At 44.3% G+C, this 17387-nt stretch overlaps 1 protein-coding gene across 32 annotated transcripts in view; it reads left to right on the forward strand.

Moving 5' to 3' along the window:
- Positions 1 to 13553: 13553 nt before the first annotated feature.
- Positions 13554 to 17387, forward strand: part of TCF7L2 (transcription factor 7 like 2) — a 172946-nt gene continuing 169112 nt past the window's right edge. For 9 of the 32 annotated variants that reach the window (XM_030276411.4, XM_030276424.4, XM_072931268.1 and 6 more), the window contains exons 1-3: positions 13561 to 14406; positions 14746 to 14812; positions 14996 to 15120. In XM_030276411.4, coding sequence (XP_030132271.1) covers positions 14218 to 14406; positions 14746 to 14812; positions 14996 to 15120 — 381 coding nt within the window. In that variant the 5' untranslated portion in view covers positions 13561 to 14217. Of the gene's footprint in view, positions 14407 to 14745; positions 14813 to 14995; positions 15121 to 17387 lie in introns of all 32 variants that reach the window. The other 23 variants (XM_072931254.1, XM_072931255.1, XM_030276406.4 and 20 more) reach the window with 11 other exon arrangements.

The raw sequence follows: 17387 nt of genomic DNA on the forward strand, positions 1-17387 counted from the left end.
GGAAAAAATATAACCCAATACTTCACTCAGAGTTTGGAAATGCTGCAGACAGAAATTGTTAAGTCCTTAACATATCAATCCAGAGTTGTATAATTCACATCCAGAGCTGCTAGCAAGTCACAGGGGGGGTGACTTAATATGCTCCCCAAAGTCCATTATGTTATCCATATCCAGGAAGATATCTGTGCCAGGGCTTTCTTGAATCAAAGTGATGTCCACCATTCTTCAGCTGTGAGCCTGCTGAGATATTTTTTTTTCCAGTTTTTGGCAAATAGATATCTGGCTCTAGTACATGCCAGATTGATGCACTTTGTGACTGATCCCTTAATAATATTCAAGTCTCCTAGCCCCAGAACACAAAAGCTCAGCAACTGCACAGATATCTACCTCCAATATTTTTTGCTGATATGAAAAAAAAAATCCTATCTCCCTCCCCCAAAATGTACTCTTTCTCTTTTGCTAGGCCTCATGATTTTAAATATAGAGGGTTTTGGCTTTCATATAGTCTAGTGACAAACAGATTTTTTTTCAGTTTTAGCAAATGTAGAAAGAGACTACAAGTGAAAGACAGAGAGAAAGAGAGGGAGGAAGGAGGAGAGAATATATGTGAGTTTTACACTTGGGGGCCACATTGCATCTATGCAATATTTTCTAATACATGTATCATATTTAGATGCCCTGCATGACTTCATGGCTTCCTTTATCATACACAGGTATTTCTCTTAAGCCAAACCTGTGTGTGGAGCTGTTTTCTAACTCTGATTAATAATTCCAAGGATATCATTGCTAAAAACATTAACAACCACCTATTGCAAATAGAACATTTTTTAGAAATCATGAGCTAAATGTAAACAGCCCAGTCTGGCTTCATTTCTTATGTTTTTATTGCTAGAGCCCTGTGAGATTCAATAGGTGGAACTATGTTATAACATTGTGCTGCTGTACAATGCTCTTTAGTTACAATATCATGATATATTAATACCTATCTACACTTCAGTCTTCAGCAGTTTCTTTCATCTGAACAGATGAGATCTGAGCCACATTTTTTCCCAGTCTTTTTTGATTTTTGGACCCCTACAAATTTCCAGTGAAAAGTATAGCCCTCTTTAGCATTTCCATATGCAGAGATTGCTCCATAACCTCTGCAAACCCATTCTCCTTAACCTTTTATTAGTAAAGGTAGCAGGAGTCTGTAGGTCACAGAATGAAAACATTTTCTAAGACCTTACAAGTTAATTAAAATACAGACCCCTCACACATTTGACCAGCAATACCTCCAATTTGCAAAGGTGCTAGAAAAGGGACAGAGAGGATCATTGTCTTCCCAAGAACAGCCCCATAGATGGAAACTCCACCTCTGCCACTGAATTTCCAGCTTCACAGTTAACCTTCATTCTTCTTGGGCAATGGTAGATCTGTCAGTGTAAACAGTGGACACAGAGATCTGGAGATTTGAAGGAGGCCGCTGAGCCTTGTTGCTACACAAGTAGGATTTTGCTGTATTTTCAGTGCTACCAAGGTTTTTTAAGTGTAATCAAACATTTCCCCCTGTTCTTTGGATGATATAAAAATCATTGCATCCTAGATGTTGTGGGCTTTTTCTTCTTCTTCATTTTTTCCCCTTATTTTTCTTTTTTTTTTGTTGTTTTGTTTTCGGTATGGTACTTGTTTGTAATATATGAAGAAGACTTAAAAATTGTAGTCAAAGCTATTTCTTTGCTGCTTGTTTGCATTGCTAGTATAGGTCTTATCTTCCACAGCAGACTACACTGCCACTGGAGTTCTTAAAAAAAAAAAAAAAAAAAGCAAGACTACCCATTAAGTGAAGATCAGAAGTTGAACAAATTGGGAAGCCACTTTTCATGGAACTGTTAAATTCCTCTGGCTTTGCTTATTTGCTCTTAACTATAACCTTGTGAAATATGCAACTGAGATTAAATCATTGCAAAGTTTCAGCCCTTGTGCCCTTCCATCAGGACGTGTGAGACTTCCCCCTGTGCATTCTGAGATAAGTCTGCACTATTTTTGTTAGAATAGTTCATGCATTTAGAGCGACTTGTTCCAGCACAGATAAGGCAAGTGGTGCTTTATGATGTATGAGCTGGTCCTGCTGAAGTGTGTGTTACAACAGCTGAAGTATCACTTCCCTGTCTACACTGCCAGTTTGGAGTAAATTAGGAGATTCTATTTAAGCTTTTGTTAAAAAAAAAAAAAAGAGAAAAAGTCTTACAAATCCTACAAACTCCAAGATGAACTCCTGCACAGAAATTCCCAAATTCTGCATAGGAGACCATTGGTATGTCTGTGGGAGTATGGTGGATCTGAACATGTTTATTTCCTTTTTTTTTTCTTTTTTTTTTTTTTGTAATAAAATTGAGTTAAGAAAAAATTAAAAGAAAATCTAAAGGCAGTCAACAATACCTGCATTTTTTCCCTAATAATCCCTCCAGTGACTGTAACTGCAAGGTATATGATGTGATCACAGCTGGAAAAGGAAAAGGACTTGATATTTGTAGGCAGGAGAAGGGGTTCACAGAGTAAGCTGTGCGTGACCACAGCATTAATACCACTGAACAAGCAGAGGGATGAGCAGTGGACTTGGGCAGTGTGTTCTCCATGCACCTTTCCCCGTGGATTCACTGCTCTCTGCCATCCACACTGCCCTTCCTTTCCCTGTGGACCTTCCCTCCCATGGGTCCTAAGATGAACTTCTCTAACAGTCATTAAATTGGAGGACCTAAATATTGTTGATGTCTCCATCTCCTGTCACATTCAGCTGAAATTAATCTATGGTTACAAATGGTACAGCATGATGAGGTGAGCTGCTTTTCTCCAGGAAGCCAAGATAAAAGAGGTGAGATTGTCAGCCAACAAAACTAGGGAAAGTTAAACTTCATATATCTCTCTGATGAAAAACAAGCATAATAAATCTTTTAGAAAGTAAAACAAAACAAGGGCGCTCTATGTTGTTAAAAGAAGGAAATCCAGAGGGATTTTACAGAAACTTTTATGAGTTCTGGTCAAAGCTATATTAGAATATCACATATTCTATTGTATTAATGTTGGTGCCAGTTCAAGGGAGTGTATCCCCAGTGTCACAATTTTGGCATTTCTCTTAAAACCAGAGTTCCTAGATGTCTGTCTCTCAGAGTCTCTGTGCTTTCTTTATTAAAAAATGGAAATGGCTATCCATTAGAGTCCTTATGGTCTAGATTTCAACTATGGAATGCAAATTAGAGTGTATTGTACAGTGGCTTTATACTCCAGACAATAAATTTAGGGTATACAAAGATATTTTCTGTTGGCAGCTCATAGCATTTTCCTTTCAGGAAGTATCTTCACTAGAAGTGAAGTTCAGCTTGAAGGGATATAAACCTTTTGTGTGCAGTCTGCCAGTCCTGCAGGCACTGGCTGCAGTCAATGGAGTAAGTCAGGTACCACAGCAAGGTGAGGCATTGCACAGTGGGGATGTTTTAGTCTAGCTGGGATAAGCTGCTGTCTGGGCCTCTATATTAACTTTGCAGGCAACTCAGATGACCAACTTAGGCCAGGGAAGACAAAATATTCTCTGATATGTTACTGTTGCAGATAATCTTCAAATTTGTTTTCAACTGCCTTATCTAGCAATATGCAAAACACAAGCAGAGCCCTCTGCCTGTGGTGTCCCACTGCTGCCAGGGAGGAAAATGTGAAGGGAAGAGGAGCTGTTCAGTCATGGACCACAGAATAGCAGGAAAAGGAATGAAAGCTACTGGTGAGGAAAAGGCAATACAAGATGATACTCTTTTATAGTATTATATGGCTGAAACAAGAGGAAAATGAGTTTGAAATAGAATTGTGGTACTCTTTTTTTTCCTTTTTTTTTTCTTTTTTCCCCAGAGAGGGTAATGAACAATTGCTGGAACAAAATTTGCCTACAGTGGAAGGAGAGTTCTGACTTGAAATATTTAAAACCAGGTCAGATGTCTCTCTAAATGAAATATTGTAGCTCAGCTAGAAATGACAGATTCATGGCAGGAACCACTTGTTGAAATTCAATGACCTCTGTAATACAGGACCTCAAAGCTGGAGATCATAATAATCTCCTAAAAATCCTACTTTTATTTATTTGTATTAAAGGAGTGCTTAGATTCAAATAACATCTGCTTGCAGAAAAAACTCCAAACATATTCTTTAAAATTTTGTTGTGCAAAATCAAAACTAACGTTGCTATTTTCTGCTAAACATTGTAAATGCACTTAGTAAAAACAGACAGTCATTGCCAAATGAGCATATAATACCCATTTTCTAACATAAACAACTAGATTTCTGCACAGGAAGAATCTCATAGGTTTTGGTAACAGATTCATGCACACATGGCCTGATTGGTGGAACAGGATTTCTGGGCATATCAAGTACCCAAGACTCACTGCATGTCCTGAGGTGGCTGTAGGAGGTCATTGACAACAGCACTTATTTGTCCAGACAAGAACAACTTAAGGTGTGATTCTGCAAGCTTTTGATTATCCTCCCAAAGAGAGTGAAGGTAGTTTGCCACTTGACAAGTTTGAAATCAGGACGAGGGAAGGAACTTCATATTCCTACAAGATGGTAAATTGCTGCCTTGCCCGCTTTCCTGTAACTGCAACAGTCAATATTTCAGTTATAAATAATTTCATTCTAGTGCCACAGGAAAGTATGCAAAATGGACTGCATGTGCTATTTTAGCTATGTTCTCCACTCCAGTCTGGACAAAGATTGCTTTAGGTCAGAGGGACAAAGACAGCAATCCTGAGGACACATGTATTTTCATAACCATGGGCACAGTTTTCCCAGGTCTTTTGAACATAGATTTCTCCAGTCTGCATCAGCAAAGAAATCTAGAGGCCAATGTAATTCTATCTTTGTAATCTCTGCTTTCTTCTGCATTCCTCTTTGGCAAAAGCACTGCCTTAGCTCCCTGTCTTTGAGAAGGAGGCTAGACTAAGCAGGCTGGCAAGGCACAGAAAGAAGATGGTGCCTCGGGCAAACAGTGGTGATGCCAATTCTACCACAATGCCTTGAATGCCAGATTATGTCTTCCCACAGATGTAGGAGATGTCCTAAGGGTGCTGTTGCCTAAAGAATTACAGTGGTTCTTGTACAACCATGAGTTGTTGGAAAAAAGTGAATGGAGCAGGTGTAAATGATAGATTCAAGCTTCAGGTAAAATAGCTGACAAAACACACTGGGTTTCTTCTTGTGAGTGCAGGACCCACCTTTGCCCTTTGTGTCTCCCTAACTAAACAGAACATTCTCCAGTGGAATTTTACATCTTCCAGCCTTGAAATCCAAACACAATGCATTTTCTGTGGACAGAGGCTGATGACAATCTTATATGTTTTTGGTTTGAAATTGCAAACTTCTTTCTGATCTGTCCCCTGTAAAACAGAGCTCTGTAGGATTAGGGTCCTTGGAAGGAGCTAATGGATCCACAGAGCCGAGTCGGAAGAGCAGGAGAGCAGCTCCCTGGCTTCCCTTTTGCAGAGGCAAGCTTTATGAAGGAGACAGTAAGTCAAGAAAGACTGACTTGAAGAATCAGAGCAGAAAGGTCCCGAGACCTTTCTCTTCTTTTCCTGATCTAGTAAATGGAGAGTGTTTGGAATTACTCCTCTAAGTTATCCCTCCTACACATGCCTCCTGTAATGCCTGCAGGTCCATCTCTTCTGTTCCTGGGGATCCTGCATTAAGTAAGGACAGGGAGCTCAGAAACCAGCTCCACTGGAGCTAATTGCAATATTTCAGGCTGCAAGAAGTTTCCCAGAAAGGATCCTCTTCCAGAGTGCCTGACAACTGCATCTCTCCAGAGACACCATCTAGAGGCACCAGCAATAGACAGAGCCTCTGATGCAATAAGTCTTGGGAGGACTCCTGAGACACAGGGAAAGCACTTGAAGTTGCTGCTTTCCTGATTGTTTTGGATAGCTCATTGTCACCTAATTGTGCTGTAGGAAGGTCTGTCCATTCCCTCCTGCCTGCTTATTTATGCCCTCAGGCTATGTAAACGCTGAATGTGCCTGAAACAACAGCCAACCACAAAGTCTCCAGTGCCACTCTTTTGGTATGCACTAGCTCAGATTCCTTGTTGCAAGAAAAACCTCTGTCTGCTGATAAATGGCAGCATATTTTACAAAGAGAGACTGCTCTGCTCCTTCAGCAGGGCTCTGTCTATCTCCTTGGCTGACTTGAAACGGCTTGATGTAGCTGGGAGGCCTTTGCCAAATGAGAAGGAAAAAAAAAGGAAGACATATGCTTCAGGAGCTGGAGGAAGAAAAAGAAAGACCAAAACAAGTTTTAAAGCAGAATTATTAATCAGAAAGTAATTTGTTAGGAAATAGTAAAATACAGTAAATATCTCTATTATAAATGTCCTGGTCAAGCTATTGAAATACTCTCAAGGAAGTTAAAAAGGATTTTTCTGAGACCCCTTTTACTTTGTTTATGAACTAATAGATCAACTATTAATTAATATGATTGTAAGCTTCAAGTGTCGGGAGCTTGTTTGCACTTGCAGTGGCATAGAGGTGGCTCTGTGCAAAATGCTGGTAACAATTGCTTCTGTGGAGGAAAACCCCTACATTCCTGTAGTTTCCTGTAAAATAAAAATCAGCCTTTGGTGGGTCCTGAGAGGAGTGCACTTCATGTGGACATGTGGTTCCAGCCTGCAGACCTTCCTGGGCTTTGGGCTGGGTGTTTAACTCTGGCCTTGCAGGAAATGCAGTACTCATTCACTTCCTAGCCTAAATTAAAACTTCCTGCCCTGGCCCAAAATGACCTCCTCTTCGTCACCATTACTGATTGCATTGTGATGGTGGCCATAGGCTGCTCTGAAAATGTGAGGTATCTGAGACAGAAAAACACAGCGCCAGAGACATGGTACACTGAAGAACAGGAAATCTAAGTGGGCTGATTTGGAGAAAAAACTGAGGCACAAGGGAATGCACTGACTTGCCTGTGCTCTGAGGATAGCTCAGCTGGGACGTGCTGGGATCACTCCTATGATTACAAATCTGTGACAGACAGATAGAGCCTTTTTAAGAAAGACAGACAGTGAGGAAAAGCAAAGGATGTACCTTCTATATGAAGGAGCAGCACAAATACGTGGAAACAGGAGACAAATATACAGAAACAGGAGACAGAGGTGGGCTTGAGATTCAGAGCTTGAGGGCAACCCAGTAACGGTAACACTGTGATGGGTTTGTTACAGATCATCTGATTAAGATGACAAAGTCAATCATGCTTTACACAATTAGAAGTCTCCAGATAACAGTTCACAGTGCTACTGGGAAAATTTTACCTCTCTGACTTCAGCTGAAAGATCAAAACAGTGGGATGGAATAGGTTTGGAAAGTGTCTGGAGTTTGTTGAGGAGAACTTTGTAACACAGATGGTGGATGGCCAAAAGGTGGGTGATGGTCTCCTGGATCTGCTACTCACAAGCAAGGAAGAATTGGACAGGGATGTGATAAACAACAGCAGCTGTGGCTGTAGTGACTACAAGGAGCCACAAATGTGACAGGAGCATAGAAGACAAGCAGCAGATCACAAACCTGAGGCTTCAGAAGAGGAAACTTTGGCACTCAAGTTAGGACATTACAGTCTGGATAGGCAGACAATTGGATGCACATAAGATGTCTGGATAACCAAACCCAGAGAACAGTGATTACGGCCTGAAGTCCTCATTGTCAACGGCAGGTGCAGTACTAAAGGGGCCAATCCCAGGGCCTGTCCTCTTTGGCATTTGCATCAATTACCTGGAAGAGGTCTCATAACATTTGCAGAGGACATAAAATTGGATGGTCCAATTAATATGCTGTAGGACAGATCTGCTGTCCACTGGGACCTGGAGAGGCTGGAGGAATGAGCCAACAGGAACATTATGGCATTCAGAAAGAATAAATGCAAAGTCCTAACTCATAGTTGTCTTATTTCTGTCCTTGAAGCCTTTTGAAACCTGACTGGACAAATCCCCCAACAAACGGGTCTGAATTCAGAGGTAAAACATGTTTTGAGCAGGAGGCTGGAGTGAAGGCATCTTCACATCCCTTTCAACATGAATGGTTCTGTGATTGCGTGGTATGATCAAATAATTTTATGCTGTTAAACTTGATTGTTTTAAGAAGTTACTATCCCTGTGCTGACTATTGTCATCCATCAGCCAGAACCCCTACAGCTGGAATGCAGCTGGCGCATGTTCATGTTCCTAGACCATTGCAAAACTAATCCCTTTTACCTCATATTGCAACAGACTACAAATGCATACGCAGCTAATTACTGTGTGTCAGTTGAAAGGGCAGTCCTTTCTGGCCGAGGGCATGCTCGAGGCTTTCAGCTTGCTGGGTTCCTTGTCCTACCACCATCTGCTCTCAGCCATGGTTCACCTAAAGACCACCCTCACTGACGCTGCATTAGTGCAAGCCAGAGTATTATCACTCTATTGTCTGCATCACCATAACGTGCACAAATTCTGGTGAGGGAACAGCAAAACCATCAAGAAAAAGAAGGCTCTTGCTCCAAAGCATTGACTGACTGCACAAATGGGTGCTAGAGGCTACAGGCAGAAGAAAGAGCCCAGGGAACCAGCCAGGCAGTGGTCTGCAAGCTCAGCCAGTGACCTCTGTGCTCCTGGTCCTTAAATACCAACCTGTATTCCCTAGACAGTCAAAGGACACTGCATCTGGCCAGTGCTTGGTGTGTGCCTGTGACCGAATACAGACATTACAGACACCTACACCCACCCTTCCTGCGAAATGAACTTTTGCAGTGGTCTACTGCTTTGGTTGTTTTGGAAAACAGAAACATATAGATACAAATCTAAGGCAATTAATTTAAAAGTGTCTACTTGTAACTAACCACGGCTAAAATTGCCGGTTTCACTTATTGTTTGTGTTTGGGATATTAGATACATTCTGAGGCCATGGCCAGCTATAAGGTGCACCGTATCTCTGCTGCACAAATAAATCAAACTAAAGCAGCCCAGTACTTGTAGACTGACATTAGGATAAGTATATCTTAAGAAAGTTCTTATTCAGACTTGGCTTCAGGCAATAAAACGTCATAGATGTATAACTCTAGCGAGTGAAATTTCTAGGGAGCAAATTAGGCTAAAAACATCTTCTAGAGACAGCTAGAAAGGAATCAGACACCACCCGAAAATAAGGCAAGTTATGCAGTAAATGTTTCATTTATTGGATTTCTTCCATTACTATTAGGGTTAAAAGATGAGTTGTCAATAAAAATGGTATATTTATGGAGGGCTCCGCATTTCAGAAGCCTATTTCTTGTCATTCACTCCTATAGTGCTTGATATCACCTCATGATAAAGTGTGAATAATCCCTGCATGAATGCATATTTCTACCCATTAACGATTTTATTATTTGACAGAATTATCTCTAACAAAAGCAAGTGGTACAGCTGTGGTTTAGGTGCTAAAAGGGAGGGATGTTCCTACTGAGCAATAGGCATGACTTGGGAAGCAGAGCATGGATTGAGAGCCATTAGGCTGTGTTATGAGCTTGAAAAACAATGCATGCAGTTTTTTGGAACTAATTTTCCAATGTTTCTCCATCAAATGAAGATAGAAAGTCCTCCTTAATCAAATAGCACACAGTGACCTCGTGACAGGTCACTGTCACCTGGTGTGTGGTGTCACACCTGATGTGTGACATCTAAAGCCACAAAATAATCTGCCAGTAGCACCATGATCTGGCTGTTTGTTGATATTTTCCTGTTTAATAGGTTTCTTGAATTTTCACGTGTGCTTGTTTCAGTCAATGCAAATGACTGCAGACAGGAGCCATGGTTTCTGTGTTTTCATGCTGTCATCTCATCTGCCCTAGAAAAAATTTCGCCTCTTTGCTATCTCTGGAAAAGCCAGTACTGGTAAGACACCAGGCAGATGTGTTTGCTTCCAGTTATTGGAACTTTTTCAATATTGATTTTTTTTTTTTTTTTTTTTTTTTTTTGACATTCAGAGCAGATTCAATGATCCAAGATTATTTGTAAACATGCAGATTCCTTTGAGCTATAGACTCAAATCCCAGCCTGGTCAACCAAAGTACTTTTATCTTTCCAAAATAAATAATTTTAATTTTACACATTGCAACCTACATTGGGACCTCTTGAAGAAGACCATGAAAACAGATTCACACCAAATATGTAAACATTAGCCAGAAGATCCAGCTGGCATTTAGCAGGCTGTATTTCTCCAATAAAGGCTTGGGCCTTTGGTGAGACATTAAAGACTCCAAAACATTCTTCATAAAACAGTAAATTTCCTTGTCTGGCCGATGTCAACCTCTTCCCTCTTCGGTTCATTGCACTGTGAGCTGAGGTGAACCTGACATGCTTTTTCACTGCTGCTGTTCTCCTGCAGGAGTCTTAGGACCAAACTGTTGGGCCAAAGTGTAAAATGGTGACACTGTCGTCGGTCACCAAACCCCATAGCTCAGCATTTGGTATAATTGTACCGAGTGGTGAGGGTTACAAAAGCTTGGAGAAAGGCACTTCCACTTCTTCATATGTGCTAGAGGTCAGCTTTGGCAAGAAAGACAACATCTCTTGAATGTGGAGCACCTGGCTTTGTCTCTGCAGCTGTCACTTAAAATTGGGTATTCAAACAATAAATCACGTTTCGTGACATGGACTAGCTTGAAGTTTTTTTTATATTGTGTTTTTTCATTGTTAAACACTATACTTTTTAAAAATCCAAGCTATCATCTGAGAACCTACTACTCAACAACTGCCATTGACCCCTGGAGCGCTCTCACTTCCCTGACTGCGAAACAAATTGTTACATAAGGAGAAATGATACAAATTAGATGCACAAGCTATCCAAAGTGACTTGTGCTGCCTTCATTAAACTGTTGGTTCAGCAGCCATCTACAATCCTTGGACTTCGCAACCACACTAGCTCTAGGCTGCAGTTTGAAAACAAACCCCTGGAAGTTTGCAAAAGGGAGAACTTGATGAAAAAGAGAAAGCAGTTCCCTGGCCCTTCACAGGACTCCTCTGAATCCACCATGGGGGCAAGACCCCAGCTGCAAAAACATGCCCGGGAAACACCTTCCGCAGCTGGGGCACAGTCCCTCACCCTTCCAGAGCCATCTTCCACAGCAGGAGCACCAGCTGGCACTGGGGCAAACACTGAGCTCCCTTCTAGCAGCATTTACTCATGTGAGTAACATGACTTGCATGAGTAGTCCAGGTGTGGCATCACCTCCACAAGTCACCTGGCAGTGATGTGACTCACGCCTGTGAGCCTCTACAGAATCAGTCCCTTCTTCTGCAACCAGCTTAGGGCAACAACTGGTTCTGTCCTGCACACTGATTTTTGATGGTGCTTACTAAGTAGTTAGCAACTACACTGGGACTGAAGCAAAAGCATGCTTGTTTAGAGAAAAATACATACCAGATTGTAAAAAGATCTTAGAAAAACAAAACAAGACTGTGCAACTGGTTTTGTTCATTTGGATCAAATTATAGCACACGGCCCTGCAAAATAAATAGGAGTCTGCCACATTTGTATTTCTAATCTCATATTGTTTTGGGATATAAAGGCATTTAAAATCAAAAAGCAAACAAAAATGGAGAATATTTGTTAAGGTGTCACTCTGCAAGGCACTAGTTTGCAGAGACAGTAAGTATATAATCAGGGGCAAATGGGGAGTGTGCATGCCCACAGACAGTTATTTAGTACAATTTCTGAAAGTAAAAAGCAAGTTAGTCAAAAGACCAGTGGAAAAAAATAAACTGTTCAATGCATTTGTACATTGAGTTAACAGTGAAGTATTTCATTAGTCATGTTTTTAGTTGGTGTCTTAAAATAATCCCTTTTCTGTCTCCATATTCCCACTTAGACATTGTTCACAGACTTATTTATTTATGAAGTCTGAAGGTTAGTCCCTACCTGCTGAGACTAATTAGCCCTGTTCTTTGTGTCCTATGCAATCCTGTCTGATTAAATGTACACATTTGTTTTACTTCTTTTCATGCTTCCTTTCACTCTACTTCTGCTTTACTGATTAATATTAAAGTTGTAAGTTGCAGTGATTTTTTTTATTTCTATTTTGTCTGCATCTTTCCCTTTAGTATGCAAATTTCTATGTGAACTTTTTAATGCCTGAGAATTCGTGTTAGCCTTGTCGATCTCTGTATTATTATTTTTCTTATTCTTTTTATAGAAGACAGTTTAGCTGAAACCCCCAAACTCTCTAAATATTGCATGACAAATTGGCTTTGTTTTGGAAACCCTATGTGCTGAATGACCCTTAGCATGAGCAGCAGGTTAGATTTCTGGAGGAATGTTTGGATTATTTAGTACAGCCTGTCCCTTGCTTTCAAACACCATTTCCATTAGGCAATTTACTAACTCCCATTGAAATTACTGTCTCCCCCCCGCCCCCCTCCCCACTCCCCTCCTTTTGTTCCTTGCCCATGTTAAAGTTTCCAATTGACTCGTCCATTGTTACAATTTGTCACTGCTGGAAGATCAATTTGTTTTCCCCTTCCTCTCGCCACATTAGATTGGGGGAACAGATGCCATTTCTCGCATCCGGATGACTCTGCTCCCCATTTTGTTGCCGCGCAGGCAGAGCCCGGCCGGTGCCTCCCGCAGCCCCGGCCGGGCCGGGCAGCCCCGGGCCGGGCTCCGCGCCCCGCGGGGACCCCGCGGCCGGACCGCGGACCCCCCTTCTCTTCGATTCCCCCCAGCAGCGTGATGTTTACGCCACCACAACTTTTCACTTCTGAAGTCTGGGAGTCCTTGATTCTCCGTCCTGCCATGCTAATTAACTTCTTAGCAGTCACATTCCTTTTCCTCCTCTCTCTCTCTCTTTTTTTTTTTTTTTTTTTTTTTTTACATCAAGGACCAAAAAACATTATGCCTTACTATAAGATAATTTGGAAATATCTGATCTTCAGTGAGTGATCTCACACATTTTCATCCTGCGTGTTATAACCATAATAAATGCAAGGACCAAGTGTCGCTGAAAAAAAAAAAAGGCTTTTACTATATTCTAGTGTTTATTATGATTGGAGTTTCTTACCTCCAACGAGTGGCATGAAAAATGTTAACGGTTTAAAAAAAGCACCCACCGCACCACCCTGCCGTCACATGTACCCAAATAATAAGGGCACACAAACATCCTTCAGGAGAACCCGGGCTGCGGGGGGATGATATTTTTATTAATGTCCAGAATGTAAAAGTTGGCGCTCCCGGAGCGCGGAGTCAGGGACACCCGTTCGAGTGTTTTTCCCCTCGCTCCCCCCGTCCCGCAGCTCCGAGCTACGGCGCACAATTTTTAAATTTTTTTTCCCCCCTACCTCCCCCCCGCCCCCCTTTTGCGTGCCGCCCCCCCCAGCGGCGCCCCCGCCCCGCCGCCCTCCCCTCGCGCTCCCGCTCCCATGCCAAAAAGGATCATTGTTAGTTTCCTACTTCCCCCACCCTCCTCCTCCTCCCCCTCCCGCGCCCCAGACCTGTTTATTTATGCAGACGTCACCGGGGAGCCCCCGCCCTCTCCTGCATCTCATTAAGTGCCTGGTGTGTTTCTCGCTCCCTGTCAATAATCCCGGATCCCAGACTTCTCCGTTCCTCCGGATTTCGATCCCCCTTTTTCTATCTGTCAATCAGCGCCGCCTTTGAACTGAAAAGCTCTCAGTCCAACTTCAACTCACTCAAACCCGAGCGGCACAGGCTCCCCATATCCGCGGCGACTGCCCCCCCGTCACAGCTGACTTCTGGGCTTGGTTTGTTGCATTATTTTTTTTTTTTTAACCCCCCTCCCCCCCGCTGCTCCCCCCTCCCCACGGTTTATATATTTTTTATTATTATTAATTTTTCCGCGAGTGCGTGCGCGGGTGTGCGTGTGCGCGCAGTGCACGCCGAGCAGCTCCCGGGAAGAAAGAAAGAGAAAATCCCGAAGAAGGAAAGGAAGAATCCTAAAGTCACTGGTGCAAAGGAGCAAAGAAGAGACATTTCCCTCCCCTCCTCCTCCCTCTTTTCCCCTCCCCAGGAGGAAAGAGAAGGGGAAAAAAAGAAACTTTCACCTTGGACTCTTCTTTTTTTGGTGCAAACTTTCCCCCCCCTCTTCTTTTTCCTTCCCCCCCCCTCCCCATTCCCCTCCTTTTTTTTTTTTTCTTTTGTTTTTCCCCTTCCCCTTTTTGCAAAATTGCTGCTGGTGGGGTGAAGCAGGAGGAAAATGCCGCAGCTGAACGGCGGTGGAGGGGACGACCTGGGCGCCAACGATGAACTGATCTCTTTCAAAGACGAAGGGGAGCAGGAGGAGAAGATCTCCGAGAACTCCTCGGCGGAGAGGGATTTAGCTGATGTCAAGTCGTCTCTCGTCAATGAATCAGAAACGAATCAAAACAGCTCCTCAGACTCGGAGGTACGGGGGAAGCCCCCCGCGGGGCCGTTTCGGGGCGGCGGGCGGGCGGGCGGGGGCCGCGCTGTGCCCGGGGCCGCGCCGGGGCCGGGGGCGCCGCGCTGGGTCCCGCTCCCGCCGGCGCCCAACTTTCTCCGCGGCACCAACTTGTAACGATGCCTTCTGTTTTGTTCTGTTTGTTTCCCCTTCCACCTTCTCCCCGCACCTCTCCCTTCTTTTTCGTCTTTTCATTCCTCCTCTTGTCCCTTCTCCCCCCCCCCCCCCGCCCCCCAAAAAACATCCTCCCCACCCCAACCACCCCGTTCCCCAACTGCCCCACGCCGACCCCCGGCTCGCTCCCAGGCGGAGCGGCGGCCCCCGCCTCGGTCCGAAACTTTCAGAGATAAATCCCGGGAAAGTTTAGAGGAAGGTGAGTACGCGGGCCCGGCCGGCACCGCCGCCCGCCCCGCACCGCCGCCCCTCCGCCGGGCGCCCGGCTCCTCTTTTGGGGACACTTGCTAAAAAAACTTTTCCTTCCCCCCTCTCCTCCCTTCTTTTCCCCCTGTTGCCCCCTTCCTTCCCCGCTCCCGCTCGTGTCTCCCCGCCATGTTAGCTGCGAAGAGGCAAGATGGAGGGTTGTTTAAGGGCCCACCATACCCGGGTTATCCCTTTATAATGATCCCCGACCTCAGCAGCCCGTATCTGCCCAATGGATCGCTCTCTCCGACGGCGAGAACGGTAAGTGCATTTTTTTTTCCCCCTCTCTTTCCTCTCCCCCCGGACCCCCCCGCTCCTTCCCCGGCTCCCGCCGCCGCCGCGCTCCCGGTGCCCGCTCGCCCCGGCCCTGCCGCCGCCCCCTCCCCCGCGCCGCAAACTTTCCAAACTCCGCGGGCCGCGGCGGGAGGGCGATTGTTTACACTTCGCCATATTACTTTTTTTTTTTTTTCCTTCTCGTTATATTTCTTATTTTGTCTTTTTCTTATTTGTTGGTTTCTTTTTTTTTTTTTACTTTCAGTTTTGTGGGCAGTTTTTTTGGAGCCCTTGTAACCTCCGCTGCGGGGGGAGGGGGGTGGGGAAGAAAAAAAAAAAGCAAACAAATTCCAAACAACGTCTATTTCAGCCTCAAAACAAAACTGGAAACAAATTTTTAAAAACCCAAGAAGTTTGCGTTTGGGTTGTTTTTTTTTTTCCCTCCCCCCTTTCCCTTCTCTCCCATCTCCTCTCCCCTTCCTTGGGGAGGGGAGTTATTTTCTCCCGGCCGAGCCTGCGATCCGCTCCTCCAAACTCCTCGTTTTCCATGGTGATCCGTCGCCTTCTGCCCTCCTCCGTGGCGGCTGGGCCGGCTCCCCCTCCCCTTTCCTCCCCCTTAACCCTCTCCTGCCCTCGCCCGCCCCGGCCTGCGGGAGCGGCGATTTCATTGTGCCCCTTCGGGCCGTGGGTGCCGCGAGTTGTGCCCGGGCTCAGCCCGGTCCGGCCGCCGCGATCCGCGCCCCGCGGCGTGCGGGGGCCGAGCGCCGCTGCCCTGCCCGGCGGGGCCGGGGCCGTGCCGGGGAGCGGCTCCGTCCCGGTGCCGAGCGGGGGGAGCCGCGCTCGGGCACAGGGCTGAGTCCGGAAACAACTCGCCTCGCTTGGCTCTGGCAACAGCAGCAGCAGCGCAAAAAATAATCAGACAAGTCGAGCAAAATTCCTCTTGGAAGTATGCTGGCAGGAAAGCAATTTGCTGAAAGCGTCCGGTTTTTTGTTGTTGGTTTTTTTTTCCTTTTTTTTTTTTTTTTCCACCCCTAACTCAGGGTTCACTTGCAGGGGGTGCAGGTCCGCGTGTGCCTGGAGCTAGAGCGAGGTTTAGCCCAGATCCCAGGAAACTTTGGGGTCTGCTGGTGGGTTTGTAGTCCCAGCTGTTTTCCCCGCTCTTAGTGTCACCCACGGTGTGCTCTACTCTGACATCAGATTTCTCAAGTGTCAGCTTTCCTTTCCTTTTTTAAAGAGTTTAAAAATTTTTCATTTTGAATGGTTAAATCCACTGGGACTTCCAAACACCACTGATTCCTACCGATCGCTTTAGCGTTGCTGTTTTGTTTCTTCTGGGTTTTTCTGAGCCTGAAGCGTTCCCACCATCACCATGTGTGTTTATACACTTTTTTTTCCTTGTGGTAACACGAGATAGCGATTTACAATAATAGATCTACTGTTGGGTAGATGTTGAAGCCGTACTAATGACTGAGGGCTTGGACAACTTCAGTATATCAGATCTACAAGTGTTTTAAAGCATTAAAATATTAAACATCGGGTCAGTCTTGTTTTCACTTAGTAAAACGTCAGTAGACACAGATTAGTAAATGTAGAGTGACAGGGAGGTTGTGAGGAAGGTTCTCTGACTTTGCATATGTTTAGGGCTGTGGCAGAGTTTTATTTTGGAAGCTTGTGAGGCTCTTTTTGTGAGGAGGTGATTTCTGGGACAGTAGCAGAGGGGTGACTGCAGTTTGCAATTGTAATGATGGGGAGGGGAATTCAAGGGCTGAATGCATTATATTTTTTCTTTTGAGTATGGTCACCCACATGTATATGGATGATGGTGATAAATTCCAAATTCCATAAGTACCAGAATCCAGATGGCAAAACAATCTTTGTTCCAAATCACTTTGTTACGAATTGTGAAGCTTTGTATTCCCCTTTTTTTTTTTTTTCCCTCGTTTTTTACCTTCAATGCATTCCACTGTTCCAAGTGCAGACTAATCGGAAGCATACCTCTGCTGCCTTTTTTTTTAAAAGCATTTTTCTTACAACAGCTACAGCTCTTTTTTCCTCATTACCTTTATTACAGATCCCTTTTCCCTTAGCATGTGGGGTAGGATCCTTCAGCAGTTAGCTCTCCTGGAGCATTCCTCCCCTTGCTCCCCCACCGTTAAAAAGGGCCTCCATAGGAATGTTGGGTTCGTGTGAATTAAAGGTGCTGTACAAAAGCTTACAGGTTGGTTTATTGTTGGTATAGCAGGTGGCCTGCTTGT

Source organism: Taeniopygia guttata, chromosome 6, assembly GCF_048771995.1.
Source record: "Taeniopygia guttata chromosome 6, bTaeGut7.mat, whole genome shotgun sequence".
NCBI classification, from domain to species: domain Eukaryota; kingdom Metazoa; phylum Chordata; class Aves; order Passeriformes; family Estrildidae; genus Taeniopygia; species Taeniopygia guttata.